The sequence below is a fragment of the Lutjanus erythropterus genome, chromosome 3 (assembly GCF_056507025.1).
Source record: "Lutjanus erythropterus isolate fLutEry1 chromosome 3, fLutEry1.hap2, whole genome shotgun sequence".
In the NCBI taxonomy this organism is placed as follows: Eukaryota; Metazoa; Chordata; class Actinopteri; order Lutjaniformes; family Lutjanidae; genus Lutjanus; species Lutjanus erythropterus.
In genome coordinates this window covers 42,628,069-42,640,733 of record NC_139319.1, presented here as the reverse complement: position 1 = coordinate 42,640,733, position 12,665 = coordinate 42,628,069, and the positions used below count along the sequence as shown (strand labels likewise).

At 39.6% G+C, this 12,665-nt stretch overlaps 1 protein-coding gene across 1 annotated transcript; it reads left to right on the top strand.

Annotated features, from left to right (window-relative positions):
* Positions 1 to 1,593: 1,593 nt before the first annotated feature.
* On the top strand, positions 1,594 to 12,230 carry LOC146330800 (uncharacterized). Its single transcript, XM_084711717.1, has 7 exons — positions 1,594 to 2,666; positions 2,886 to 2,978; positions 3,225 to 3,326; positions 3,461 to 3,514; positions 3,641 to 3,754; positions 11,159 to 11,218; positions 12,199 to 12,230. The coding sequence occupies exons 1-7, from the start codon at positions 1,796 to 1,798 to the stop codon at positions 12,228 to 12,230; spliced, it is 1,326 nt and encodes a 441-aa protein (XP_084567843.1). The 5' UTR covers positions 1,594 to 1,795.
* The last annotated feature ends 435 nt before the right edge of the window (positions 12,231 to 12,665 follow it).

Sequence of the window (12,665 nt, the reverse complement as noted above, 5' to 3'; positions counted from 1 at the left end):
GCAGTCATTCAATGATTGTTTAATTTAATGACAATATTATGATTACTGTAAAAACAAATATCGCAGCTAGTCAGTAACACTGTAGGCTGATTTAATTGATCTCTTGGTTTATGTTCACACCAGAAGAGATTCACTTAAATCACTCCTACACTGTGTTCATCCAGCTATGTACTATCCTGGCTGCAGTGCTGCTAACATGCTTACATGAGTGACAGGCAGCGGCTGCCTTAACTGGGCATTTATAAGGTGTTGATGTTGAAGCAGTAATTAACATGATGATCTCACAAAAATCACAGACTGAACACCAGTATTGAAACATAATAATGTAAAACTGTGTGTTAGTTTTTACTGTTTTAAAGGCAAAATTTCAGCAGCCCTGTGGGTCATTTATATTAATCCCTGTGAGTGAATGACATGTTTTTTTCCCTCTTTCTGTCCATCTGTTCTCCAAGATGGACTTGTCTATTGAAATGGAGTTAAGTTCCCTCAGTGGATCCATCAGTGACCAGCCCGCCTCAACACGTGACCATGATGGGCTCCTTGTAGACGAGTGTTGTCAGTCTGTGTTTGCTGCACTGGACTCATCAACCACTGATCATGGGATCCCCCCTCTGAAAGCTGAAACTTCAAAGTCAGAGCCGTCCAAAAAGTTGCTGTTATCCTTCCAGGATGGATCTGACAAAAACCACTCACCCTCATCAGATGCACATGATGAAGATGGAGACTTATCCAGCAACAGTGGATCTGGTGAAGAATACCAGCCCTCATCAACACCATCAACCAGTGACAATGAGGCACTTTCAGAGAAGGAGAAGCAATCACCCAGGCACAGAATCCCAGAGAAAGATCACTGTTGCCAATCATCCAGGGACATGAGGAACTAGAAGCTGTGGACCTAAGGACCAGAGGCAAGTCACCCCATCCACCTGACAGATTGAAAGGAGGAAAGAAGCAGCAAGGTGGTGACAAGAGGCAAAAAGTTACTGTTAACACAAGCCAAAAGAAAGGTGAAAGGACTCGGGGCAAAGCCCAATACTGTGTACATTGTGGAAAGTCAAATGTGAAGATTGCAAGACATTTACAAAGAAAACATGAGGATGAAGCTGATGTTGCCCACACCTTTAGTTTTCCAGTTGGATCCAAAAAAAGGAAGGTGCTGCTGGAAGCCCTTCACAATAAGGGTAACTGGCAACATAACCTGAAGGTCTTGGAAGAAGGCACTGGGGAGATTGTGACTTGGAAACGGCCCTCTGAGAAGGCATCTGTGAATGACTATCTACCCTGCCAGCACTGTTACACCATGTTCAAGAGGACTGAACTCTGGCGACATCAGAAAGCATGTAGAGTTAGAAAAGTGGACACAGAGAGCAGCAAAAGAGGAAGAATCCAAAAAGCTTCATCACAACTCCTTCCAATCAGGGAGTCCGCAGAAGGAATCCAAAATCTCATTTATACCATGTTGCAAGATAAGGTAACCTCTCAGATCAGAAGTGACTTGATGATATGCAAATATGGAGATACATTATTTGCACGAAAGGGCCGTGAACAGTCTCAACACATCGCCCAAAAAATGAGGGAACTTGGGCGGTTTGTGTTGGCTGCAAAGGAAATTGACAAGAGTGTCAAAGGTCTGAAAGATCTGTGTGATCCAACAAAATTTGATTTGACAGTAAAAGCAGCCAGAGGAGTGTCAAATTATAGCACGAGCACCACCGAATATGGAAAGCCATCCACTGCAGTTAAAATTGGATTTTCTCTGAAAGGGGCAACAGAAGCCTGGATTGGACATTGTTTGATGACTTCAGATGTTTTGGGTGAAAAGAAAGCCAAGAAGTTTAAAGAGTTGTTGGAAAGCTCTTGGTCCAGTTATGTGTCAACAAATGCTCACAGTACAATGGAACAAAGGCGATGGCACAAAGAAGACTGTGTGCCTTTGACTGAGGATGTTATTACTCTGCAGAACTATTTGAGGAAGATTGAGGATGAGTCAAAGGCGGAGTTGAAGAAGTGTGTGAGCGTCATGGCATACAAAAGGCTATGTGAGAGCCTTCTTGCACAAATTATTGTCTTCAACAAGAAGAGGGAAGGAGAGGCATCACGGCTGACCTTAGAGACTTATCTAAACGCAGATACTGGCCCGGTGAATAAAGACATTTATGATACATTATCACCCATGGAAAAACAAATGAGCCACAGGCTGACACGGATTGTGACACGTGGGAAGAGAGGTCGAAAAGTGCCTATTCTGCTTCTTGAGTGCACAAGAGCCTCTCTTGATTTCCTGATCAAAAAAAGGAGTGACGTTGGCATACTTGATAACAACCCATATCTGTTTGTTAGAATTGGGACAACAACTAACATCCGTGGATGTGATTGCCTCTGGAAATATGCTGTAGAGAGCAAGGCAAGCAACCCAGAACTCCTGAGGTCGACAAAACTCAGAAAGCATGTTGCTACTTTATGCCAGCTTCTCCACCTTGATCATCAAGAACTAGAACAAGTAGCCCGTTTTATGGGTCATGACATAAGAGTCCACTGTGAATATTATCACCAAACAGACAAAACCTTTCAGGTGGCCAAGACTGGAAAACTTCTGTTCGCAATGGAGCAAGGAGCAGAATCTCTAAAAGGGAAGAGCCTGAAGACACTGGACTCTGTAGTCTTTGGTATGTTGATAGAAGGTTTTATTGCACTTTTATTTTTCTAGTCATTATTGGTATTTGAGTACAGTTAGTAACTAAAACAAACGACACCAAATTTTTCAAAGCAAATTTCCTATGAGGAATACACAAAGTGGTGTATTGAAGCATCTATGAACTTGTTAATTCTGATTTTTAATGCAGTGTTAAAAGCCTTCTAATTTCCCCCTGTGAACATTTTCATAGATGAAAGACACGAACCCTCTGCAACCACAGGCTCAAGAAGAGGCAAAGAGGGACAGACATCAAATGCAGACAGACCAGTGGAAGTTAATGATGGTAAGTAATATGTGTGATCATATTTACACAAGAAATTCCATATTAGTGCATTTAAGCTCACACTTAAAATTGAAAAGTTTTTAAATCTCTATACTCAGGAAATTCATTTTAAAAGGCTTAAAGCTCAACTTACAGTTTTTAAGTGTAAGACTAAAACAAATTATGTAAGAGGTTATCTTGATTAAAAGGTAACCTTCCTAAACAATGAGTGCAGTTTTTTCAGCTCAAGTTATGCTTTCTTATCAGATGGAGATCTGGATCACCTGTCCACCACAAGCTCACCTGTTGAGAGACAAAAGAAGACTGTTACTAAAAGAAGGAATGATGCTAGGAGTGAAAGTGATGTGGGTAAGTCCATTACCAACACAAGAAATGTTCTCAGTCTGAGTTCAGTACTGTTTCACTGTGCAAGTGTCATCTTTCTCAGACGATATACATGGAGATATTAGTGTTTTCACTTGACTAAAAATATTTTTTCATAGATGAAGAGGAGCAACCACAGACCCCCGAAAGCCCCCCTGCTGATGATGACGGGGGTGAGTCCAGGCACTGTCAAAACTAGAAATGGTCTCAGACAGAGTTCAGTACTCTTTCACTGTGCTAGTGTAAACCCTCTCACATTTTAAAACTTACATTTTAATAAAACATTTTTTTTTTTTCAGATGGAGAGGAGCAACACTTGATCACAAGAAAATCCCCTGCTGATAGGCGAAAGAAGGGTGCAACTACTAAACATGATGACTATGATGCTGATGAGGAAAGTGAACATGATGTGGGTAAGTCCAGGTGTTAATATGAATGTTCTCAGTCTGCGTTCAGTTGCAGATATCAGTCCTTTCACACTACTAAAACTTTTCTTTTATGGAAGAAGAGAAATATCCACAAAATCTCAGACTTGAACTAAAATGATGTTCAGAAATACTTTCTTTGTGTTGATATGTGGTCTAGAAATGCCGGTTCTCACTTTGTGGGTTGTTTGACTCGGTCCTTACTATGTAGCAAGTACAAGAATGTGTGTCTGGATTACAGTCTGGATCACAGTGTGTGTGTGTGTGTGTCTGTCTGTATCACAGTCTGGATCACAGTGTGTGTGTGTGTGTGTGAGTGTCTGTCTGTATCACAGTTTGTATCACAGTGTGTGTGTGTGTGTGTGTGTGTCTGTATCACAGTCTGTATCACAGTGTGTGTGTGTGTGTGTGTGTGTGTGTGTGTGTGTGTCTGTATCACAGTGTGTGTGTGTGTGTGTGTGTGTGTGTGTGTGTGTGTTTGTCTGTATCACAGTCTGGATCACAGTGTGTGTGTGTGTGTGTGAGTGTCTGTCTGTCTGTCTGTATCACAGTCTGTATCACAGTGTGTGTTCGTGTGTATTTCTGTGAATTCTTGTATTACTACCCTTCTTGAGACATCAACCCATAAAAGTACCTTCCATATTAGTACCAATGGACAAGTTGGGACCAAAACCATGGTCCTAATAAGGAAAACCATTACATCTGGTAGAGAATGGCTCATTAGCATGCCTGATGGTGAAATCTAGAAAAAATGGGATGGTCCCAAGAAGGAGGGATTTTTAAAATTGAGTGTGTATCAGTTTTAAGAAGTGCACCCTCTCTGGCCAACACATGTAATAACAAAGTGTGTGTAAAAATTTGAATTGTGCCCCCTTTGGCCAACATTTGTAACTGCAAGTATTACTCAGACATTAAAATAAAGGGATGAAAGGCAGTTAAAAAACAGATATTAAAAACTAAAAACATAACTTTCTATATTTGTGTATGATGTACATATTATTTCTATATTTAAAAATCAATTTAAGACCACAAAATATTAAATAAATTATGATTACCTTTTTTTTTTTTTTTTTTTTTTTTTAATTTAATGTGTAATTACAGTACAAGTGACGACAAGACAAGGCAAGTGCGTAAACAACTCAAAAAGGATATGACAATAGACCAACACAAACAACAAATAACACAGAGACAAAACAACAACTAACATTAAACCTAATAGGTACATAAATATATGACAGACATTTGTGGCTGTGTGTGTGTGTGTGTGTGTGTGTTTGTGTGTGTGGTGGTGGTGGACAAAGCGGGGTTAGGGTAAAAAAAAAAAAAGAGGGGGACCATTCTGTGTCTGTCTATATATGTTCCTCTCATATGTTCCTCCTCCCTTCTTGTTTTGGTAAGGCTTAGAAGAGAAAGAAGGGAGAAGGAGATGGGGAAAAAAACAGAGGAAAAAGAGAGAGAAAAAGAAAGAAAAGAGAAGAAAGGGAAAAAAAATCTGTGCTACCCAGTGTGCACTGTGAACAGGTGTCTGTGTTTGCCAATCCCATTTTAAACATTTTACTCTGAGTGATATGGGTTGTGTGGATGGTTTTATATTGTATGAGTTGCAAATTTGTATGTGTGGTTATAGAGAAAATGTTTTTATTGATTTGTATCCAGAAGTCAGGGTTGGGAGAGACAGACAAGTCGTTTTCCCATTTTGTGATTGGGAGACTTGTGGAGGTGTTTGAGTTGGATATAGATTTATAAAGTTTTGATGTGATTTTCTTTTAATTTGTGATTTCTATAATCTCCTTGCTTAATTTAGATGGTTGTAGCGGGTTGTTAGTTATATTAATCTTGGATTTGATTATGGATTTTAATTGTTGGTAGTGGAGGAACTGATCTCTCCCAACCCCATACTCCTGGATTAAAGTATTGAAGGATATGAATTGGTTATTTTGAAACAGGTGATGGAGATGAGTGATTCCTTTTTGTTGCCATGATGGAAAGAAAATAGGGGTGTTGTACAACTGGAAGTCTGGGTTGTGCCAAATTGGTGGGTATCTACATGGTGCAAGTGATGATTTAGTGATTTTATTGGTTTTCCACCAGGCTGCCAGAGTCGTATGGATTATGATATTCTGACAGTTATTCATTTTCTTGATTGATTGTGGTAGGAAGGGGAGGTCTGCAATTGAGGTTGTTCTGCATTGATTTTGTTCTAGCTCAATCCATGGGTTATTGTAGCTGTGCTTGTTTGTCCATTTAAATAAATATTGTAGTTGATTTGCTAGGTAGTAGTGAAGAAAGTTTGGTGCCTCTAAGCCACCGTGTGATTTTCAATTTTGTAATGTTGAGAGTGAAATTTTGGGGTTTTTGTTGTTCCAATAAAATTGAGTTGTTAATGAGTCCAGTGCTTTAAACCATTTATCAGTTGCGGTGGTGGGGATCATAGAGAAGAGGTAATTAATCTGAGGTAAGGTTTTCATTTTGACTGTAGCTATTCGTCCTATGAGAGTGAGTGGGAGCTTGGTCCAGCGTTGGAAATCATCTTTTTTTAAGCAATGGAGTGTAATTGAGGTTGAATAACTCTGACAGCCTGGAGAAGATATTAATTCCTAAGTATTTTATATTAAGTGGGAGTGAAAGATCTTGGGCTGCAGAATCCCAGGAGTCCTCCGACAATGGTAGTACAGTTGACTTGTTCCAGTTTATTGTATAGTGGGAAATTGTGGAGAAGTTGTTAATAATGTTAAAGGTTTCCCATAGTGACATAGCGGGGTGTTGTAAGTGTAATAATAAATCATCTGCGTATTAACTAATTTTATGTTGTGAGTCAGTATCCTGGATTCCTTCAGTGTTATTGTTTTGTCTTACTGCTGCTGCAAGTGATTTAATGAAAATGGCAAAGAGGGATGGAGAGAGTGGACATCCTTGTCTGGTTCCCTGGTGAAGTGTGAAGTTTGGTGAGGTGATCCCGTTTGTCATAACTGTGGCCCTGGGTGAAGTGTACAGTGTTCTTATCCAGTGGATGAACGACTCTCCGAAACCAAACTTATGTAGGGTGCTATACAGAAATGTCCAGTTTACTTTGTCAAATGCATTTTCAGCATCTAATGATACAATTACGGCTTTATTTTGTTTTTGTTGTAAATATCGATTAAATTGAAAAGTCTACGCATGTTATCTGAGGCGTATCTGGTTTTGATGAATCCTGTCTGGTCTGGATGGATAAGTATAGGAGTGACTGTCTCTATTCTGTTTGCAAGTGTTTTGGTTATAATTTTTAAGTCTGTGTTGATTAATGAGAGAGGACGGTAGCTGGAGGGGTGGGTTCGGTCTTTATTGGGTTTAAGTAGGAGTGTCATAACAGCAGTATTCATATACGGGGGTATGGTGGAGGTAGCTTTTATTTCTGTGGTTATTCTGTAAAATAATGATGATAAGATGTTCCAGAAATGTTTGTAGAATTCGGGCGGGAATCCATCGGGTCCAGGTGATTAATTGTTTGGCATTTTATTGAGGGCTTTCTTGAGTTCTTCAACAGTAAGGGGTGCAACTAATATCTTTGCTTGTTCTTTAGTTAGTGTCGGTAATTCCAGGTTATTTAAAAATGTATCTATTTCTGATTGGTTCGGTTTGTGGTCTGTGGAATATAGATTGCTGTAAAACTGGTGAAAGACATTATTGATTTCCTGTGGGTTCTGGGTGATGTTGCCTGAAGAGTTCAGTATGGACGGGATAATTGCTCTCTCTTTTTTGTGTTGAAGTAGATTAACCAGGAGTTTACTTGATTTATTGCTATAGTTTAAGTTTTCATACTTGAGTTGTTGAATAAGGAACTGTGTTTTTTTGTGTATGATATTTTGTGATATGATATGTTTTAAGTTGGTTCAGTTCCTTTTGTATTTGTTCACTGGGGTTGTTGGTATATTGGGTTGTTAAATGTTTGATTTGTTGTTCAAGTGTATTTTCCAGTTCTTGTTGTTGTTTTTTCTTGTATGATGAATATGATATGATTTTACCTCTTATTACTGTTTTACCTGTTTCCCATAGTAATGATGGTGAGATTTCCGGAGAGTCGTTCGTCTCCAAAAAGGATGCCCACTCTCTTTGGATCATAGAGGTGAAATCGGGATCATCTAAAAGTGATGTGTTAAAGCGCCATCTTGTAGGATATTTGATATGTGTGTGAGTATTTATCAGTAGTGAAACTGGAGCGTGATCACTGATTATAATTGGATGGATAATGTTCTCTTGGATGTGTTTGGTGAATGATTTACTTACAAGGAAAAAATCTATTCTGGAGTGAGAATGATGGAGGGGGGAGAAATATATGTATTCTGTCAGGGATGGGTTTCTCATTCTCCAACTATCGCCAAGTCCATAATCCTCCATGTATTGTTTTAGAATTTCAGTGGAGCGCCAGTTTCGAGAGCTGCCAGAGATACTTGAGCGGTCAATTGTGGGGTTGATAACAGTATTGAAGTCTCCAGCTAATATGACATTTGTTGAATCCTGTAATAAGGAAAGGAAATTATGAAAGAAAGAAGGGTCATTACTGTTGGGACCATAGATGTTAGCAAGTGTGAATGTTGTTTGATTAATAGATGCACTAATAATGATAAATCTCCCATCTGGGTCAATAATAGAAGTAATGTGAATAAATTGAATATTTTTACTTACTAAAATTGAGACCCCTCTTTGTTTGCTGTTGTATGTTGATTGTATGATTACCTTAATGAATTATATATAATTTTCCTATACATAATTAAATTTCAGGCAGTGGATGATGATGATGATGATGATGGTGGTGGTGGTGGTGATGATGACACTGATATAACTAAGGCATGGTGGGTGGCGGATTTTTATGCCTAACGTAACGTCTGTGTGCAAGACCCAACTCTCCAAGTTTACTTAGTGGATCCTCTCTGCCTCGACTGCAATGACCATCTATCACAAGTCATGACTAGTTAGCAGAAGGCTAAACAATCAGATTGAGGGAAAGCTTGAACTGAACTTGAGCTGTTACTAGCCAACTATTTTGCAAAGCAAACTATGCCTACATTTCTCAAATGCAATTAAGTGTCTCACTAATTGCATTTCACTATGGGCAGGACCAGTGCTATTGTAATGCTGTTGTTAAGCACCAAGCTGCACATCAGTACCCAGGAGGAAAGGCAAGAACACAACAATGGCGACCACTTTAAACAAGACACATGCTATCAAGGATGTTCTAAATCAACCAAAAGAATCAATTACTTTGACACCTTAACACTACTCTGGTTTGAAGGAATTTATTAAAAATGTATACAAACTTGTGCCAGTCAGCTACTTTATGTTATTACTGACATTTTTAACATATCACTGTCACAGACACCATCGTCCCTGCACCTACAACATTTAAATGACTACCACTCAGTAGCATTCAACCCCATTCTAATGAATTGCTTTGAAAACTGGTTCATAGAACAATATGGCCAACCTGGACCCTCAAGAGTTTGCCTTCAGTCCCAACAGATCCAGAGGATGACATGTCAGGATCAGGATCAGGATATACTTTATTGTCCCCAAAGGGAAATTTATCTTGGACAACAGTGCTACATCAGCTGCATTTCATAATAAGTAACACACGTGACAATTTAAGCGACAACAGGAGACAAACAAAGACAGACAAGGTCTACACATGTCTACCGCCCTACACTCAGTCTGATAACACCACCGTCCATCACCACTGTTCAATGTCAACAAAACCAAGGAGCTGATTATTTCAGTAGAGCAGGTGAACAATTTTAGGTTCCTGGGAAAAAAACATCACATCAAACATGTCTCAGTCATCACATCTCAGAGCCTCACAGAGCATCAGTAGTATCAGTGGGTGAGGTTACTGCACAGAGCCCAAAGGATACTCAAAGACAACACCCACCAGACACAGTCAGTTCACTCTGCTGTCGTCAGACAAGACATCCAGAAGTATTCAGTGCCACACCACCAGACTACAGAGCAGCTTCTTTCCTCAGATTGTGAGACGAGAGATTTTTTAGGCTAGCATGGAGGCCTACCTGGCAACCTTGCTTCTGTCTCTGCTCTCTTCTCTGCCTCCATCGCCTGCTGGGCCAGCTAACAATCCACTGTGACTCCTGCAGTCTTGCAATGTCCAGCAGGATGTTGTTAGTCCTCTGGTAATTGCCAGATCCATCACCAATGAAATGGATGAACTAGAGCTACAGATGATTTCCAACTGCTTTATTCAGACCTGCTGGTAGACCTGTGGCTTTATATCACCCACAACAATGCCTGGATAACATTGTTCAAATTGTGGTCCTCATGAGACACCTCTGTCCTATCATCTATCCATAGACTGTATCTTTCCCCCACATGATGTGTGTGTGAAACACACAGCGGTCCTAACAAGAAGAAGAATCTCCTTCTGCTCTGATCATGGCCATGCTGAAGAGTAGTTAAGTATCTTTGCCTAACTTAATAAAATAAAATAAAATTTAATGTAGACTGATCGGTTCATTGTAAAACGTTTATTTATTAGTAAATGTGGTGATTTCTGTACATAGTCACTTTTCATTCAAACAAACTAATGTGGCTGCCACAGTTTTTTCAGACCAACATTTATCTCCTAAAATGAATTAAACCAGCTGGTGGTAAACCTCTAAAAACCTGCAGATAAGTTCATCTGCTCGCGTTCTTCCCTGGGATGATGACGTAGGTCGACGCTCTGTGACAACCCACTGTTCCCGGTCGCTGCTCTCACAGGGGGCTCTGCACTTCTCCGAAAACGTTAGAGCAAACTTCCAAACAGGTGTTATTTGGATAAACTAACTACAGATTGGGGATCTAAACGGTTACTTCTCCCATGAAAAAATATTAAAACTTAATATAGTGATGTATTAAAAGCGCTACAGCAGGATTTAAAACAGCTTTTCGCTGCTTTACTGCTTCCGCTCTCGGTTGCTGTGAAATGCATTCCAGGAAACAGAGTGCGAAACACACAGTGGTTCTAACAAGAACCATCTCCTCTCCTCCACCTGCTCTGATCATGGCCATGCTGAACATAATGTGTGTGTGAAACACAGCGGTCCTAACAAGAACTATCTCAAAAAACATAAAAAAAACTCTCCCCCCTCCGCCACCTGCTCTGATCACGTGTCTGTGTAGTCATTTCAGATAAAAAATCTAAATAATAAAAATAATAATAATTATCTGTTCATCACAATGGCTTGTAAACAGCTGTATTTGTTTATTTTTTTATGGTTACCATTTTTATGTATTGATTTGTAAATATTTTGGCCCTACAGTATCTCTTTTGCTCTTTATAACTGTGTGCGGAGTTACTCTCGTGTGTGTTGCGTCACAAAACCCAGCGCTCCTGTTTGGTCTCCACACCTGCTCCGTCGTCAGGCTCAGACCAGCCCGATGCTCCACAAACACGCATCACTGCGGGGTTAAAACTGGGACATGGTGAGTTTTGAGTTATTTTTGCTTCCAGTATAATAATGTGCTGTTCATTTTACTTGCATACGGTTTTAACACATAAGTTAAAGTAATGCAAAAAGAGCTAACTGTGTGTCGATGTGCTCAAACTTCACCATGGTGATTAGCTAATGGCTAATGTTACGTTCGCTAACAGTTAGTGGCTATTTAGCGGCCTGTATGTGCTCTGACGTCAGGTACATCAGGTGAGTCTGGACAACTACGATTTTTACACACCGGGACACGTTTTTATTGACATGAAACTGATTTTTCTCATCTGTCCTACCATGAATAGAGAGAGAGAGCATGACTGAGACAGAGAGAGAGAGAAACTTATGAATAAAACTAAAGTTGTCTTTATGCACACAGTGAGCTGTTCTGTTGTTAAAACGTTATGATGAAGCTTCTGAACTCTGTTTCTGTCAGTGCGTCATAAAAAAGGAGGCATGTTGAGTGAGGAGGAGGACAGCATGATGATGATGCTGGCTTCATCCTACTTTTTTCATAAAGAATGAGCGTTCGTTGTTTTATCAAACAAGTAATACACGTCACTGCCACATGAATAGTTCTGATTAGACAACATCTCCTGAGTCAAGGTGCTACAGGGCTGTTGCATTGAGCTATAACCTGATTAAAGCCATATTGTAACACAACAAATTATTGTCTTCATAGTCTGTCTAAGCTGTAAGACCAAACTGTTCAATATGATAAGCCCATGTTGTGTAAGCAACACTATCAGTAATGTGACTGTATGTTTGATGCGTTCATAAGTCATTCACACACCAGGAAATATCGACATTGAGATGATGTCTAGATTCACAGTGTTAATTACATCCATAAACTGCCAAATTCTAAGACTGCAGCTTGAAATACAGAGTCATGTGATCTGAAATACAGAGTCAGGTGATCTGAAATACAGAGTCATGTGCTGTGTTGAAGTTTGACTGATTGTGTCACTGTGTTCACAGGAGGATGGCTCAAGTTTCTCTTCCACTGTTGACACTTCTGACTGCACAGGTGAGAGGGAGGAGACATAGTGAGCTGTTATTATAATGATGTTTATAGTAAGTAGTTTGTGGTTGTGTATTATGTGACTGAACAATAATTCCTAAAGCTAAAGATGGTAACTTTAGAGAAATTAGATGTAATTATATCTGCTGCTTTTAGTGAAAATGCATATTTCATAAACCCCCAGTTTTGTTTAGGGATGCACGGTGATCTCTGCACAGCATCATGTCAGCAGATAAAGGCTCTAAAATGAAATACTGGCATCAACCGAACATGAACATTTCTGCTGATGTTACAGAAGCTTCAATTACAATTTGAACAACTGGCTCCAAACTTGAATATGTTAGCAGTAGGGACGCACATTTTGAATTTTTTTTCTGACCACTAACCGACGCTCGTTAACTGATAAAATGTTCTATTGAGTGTG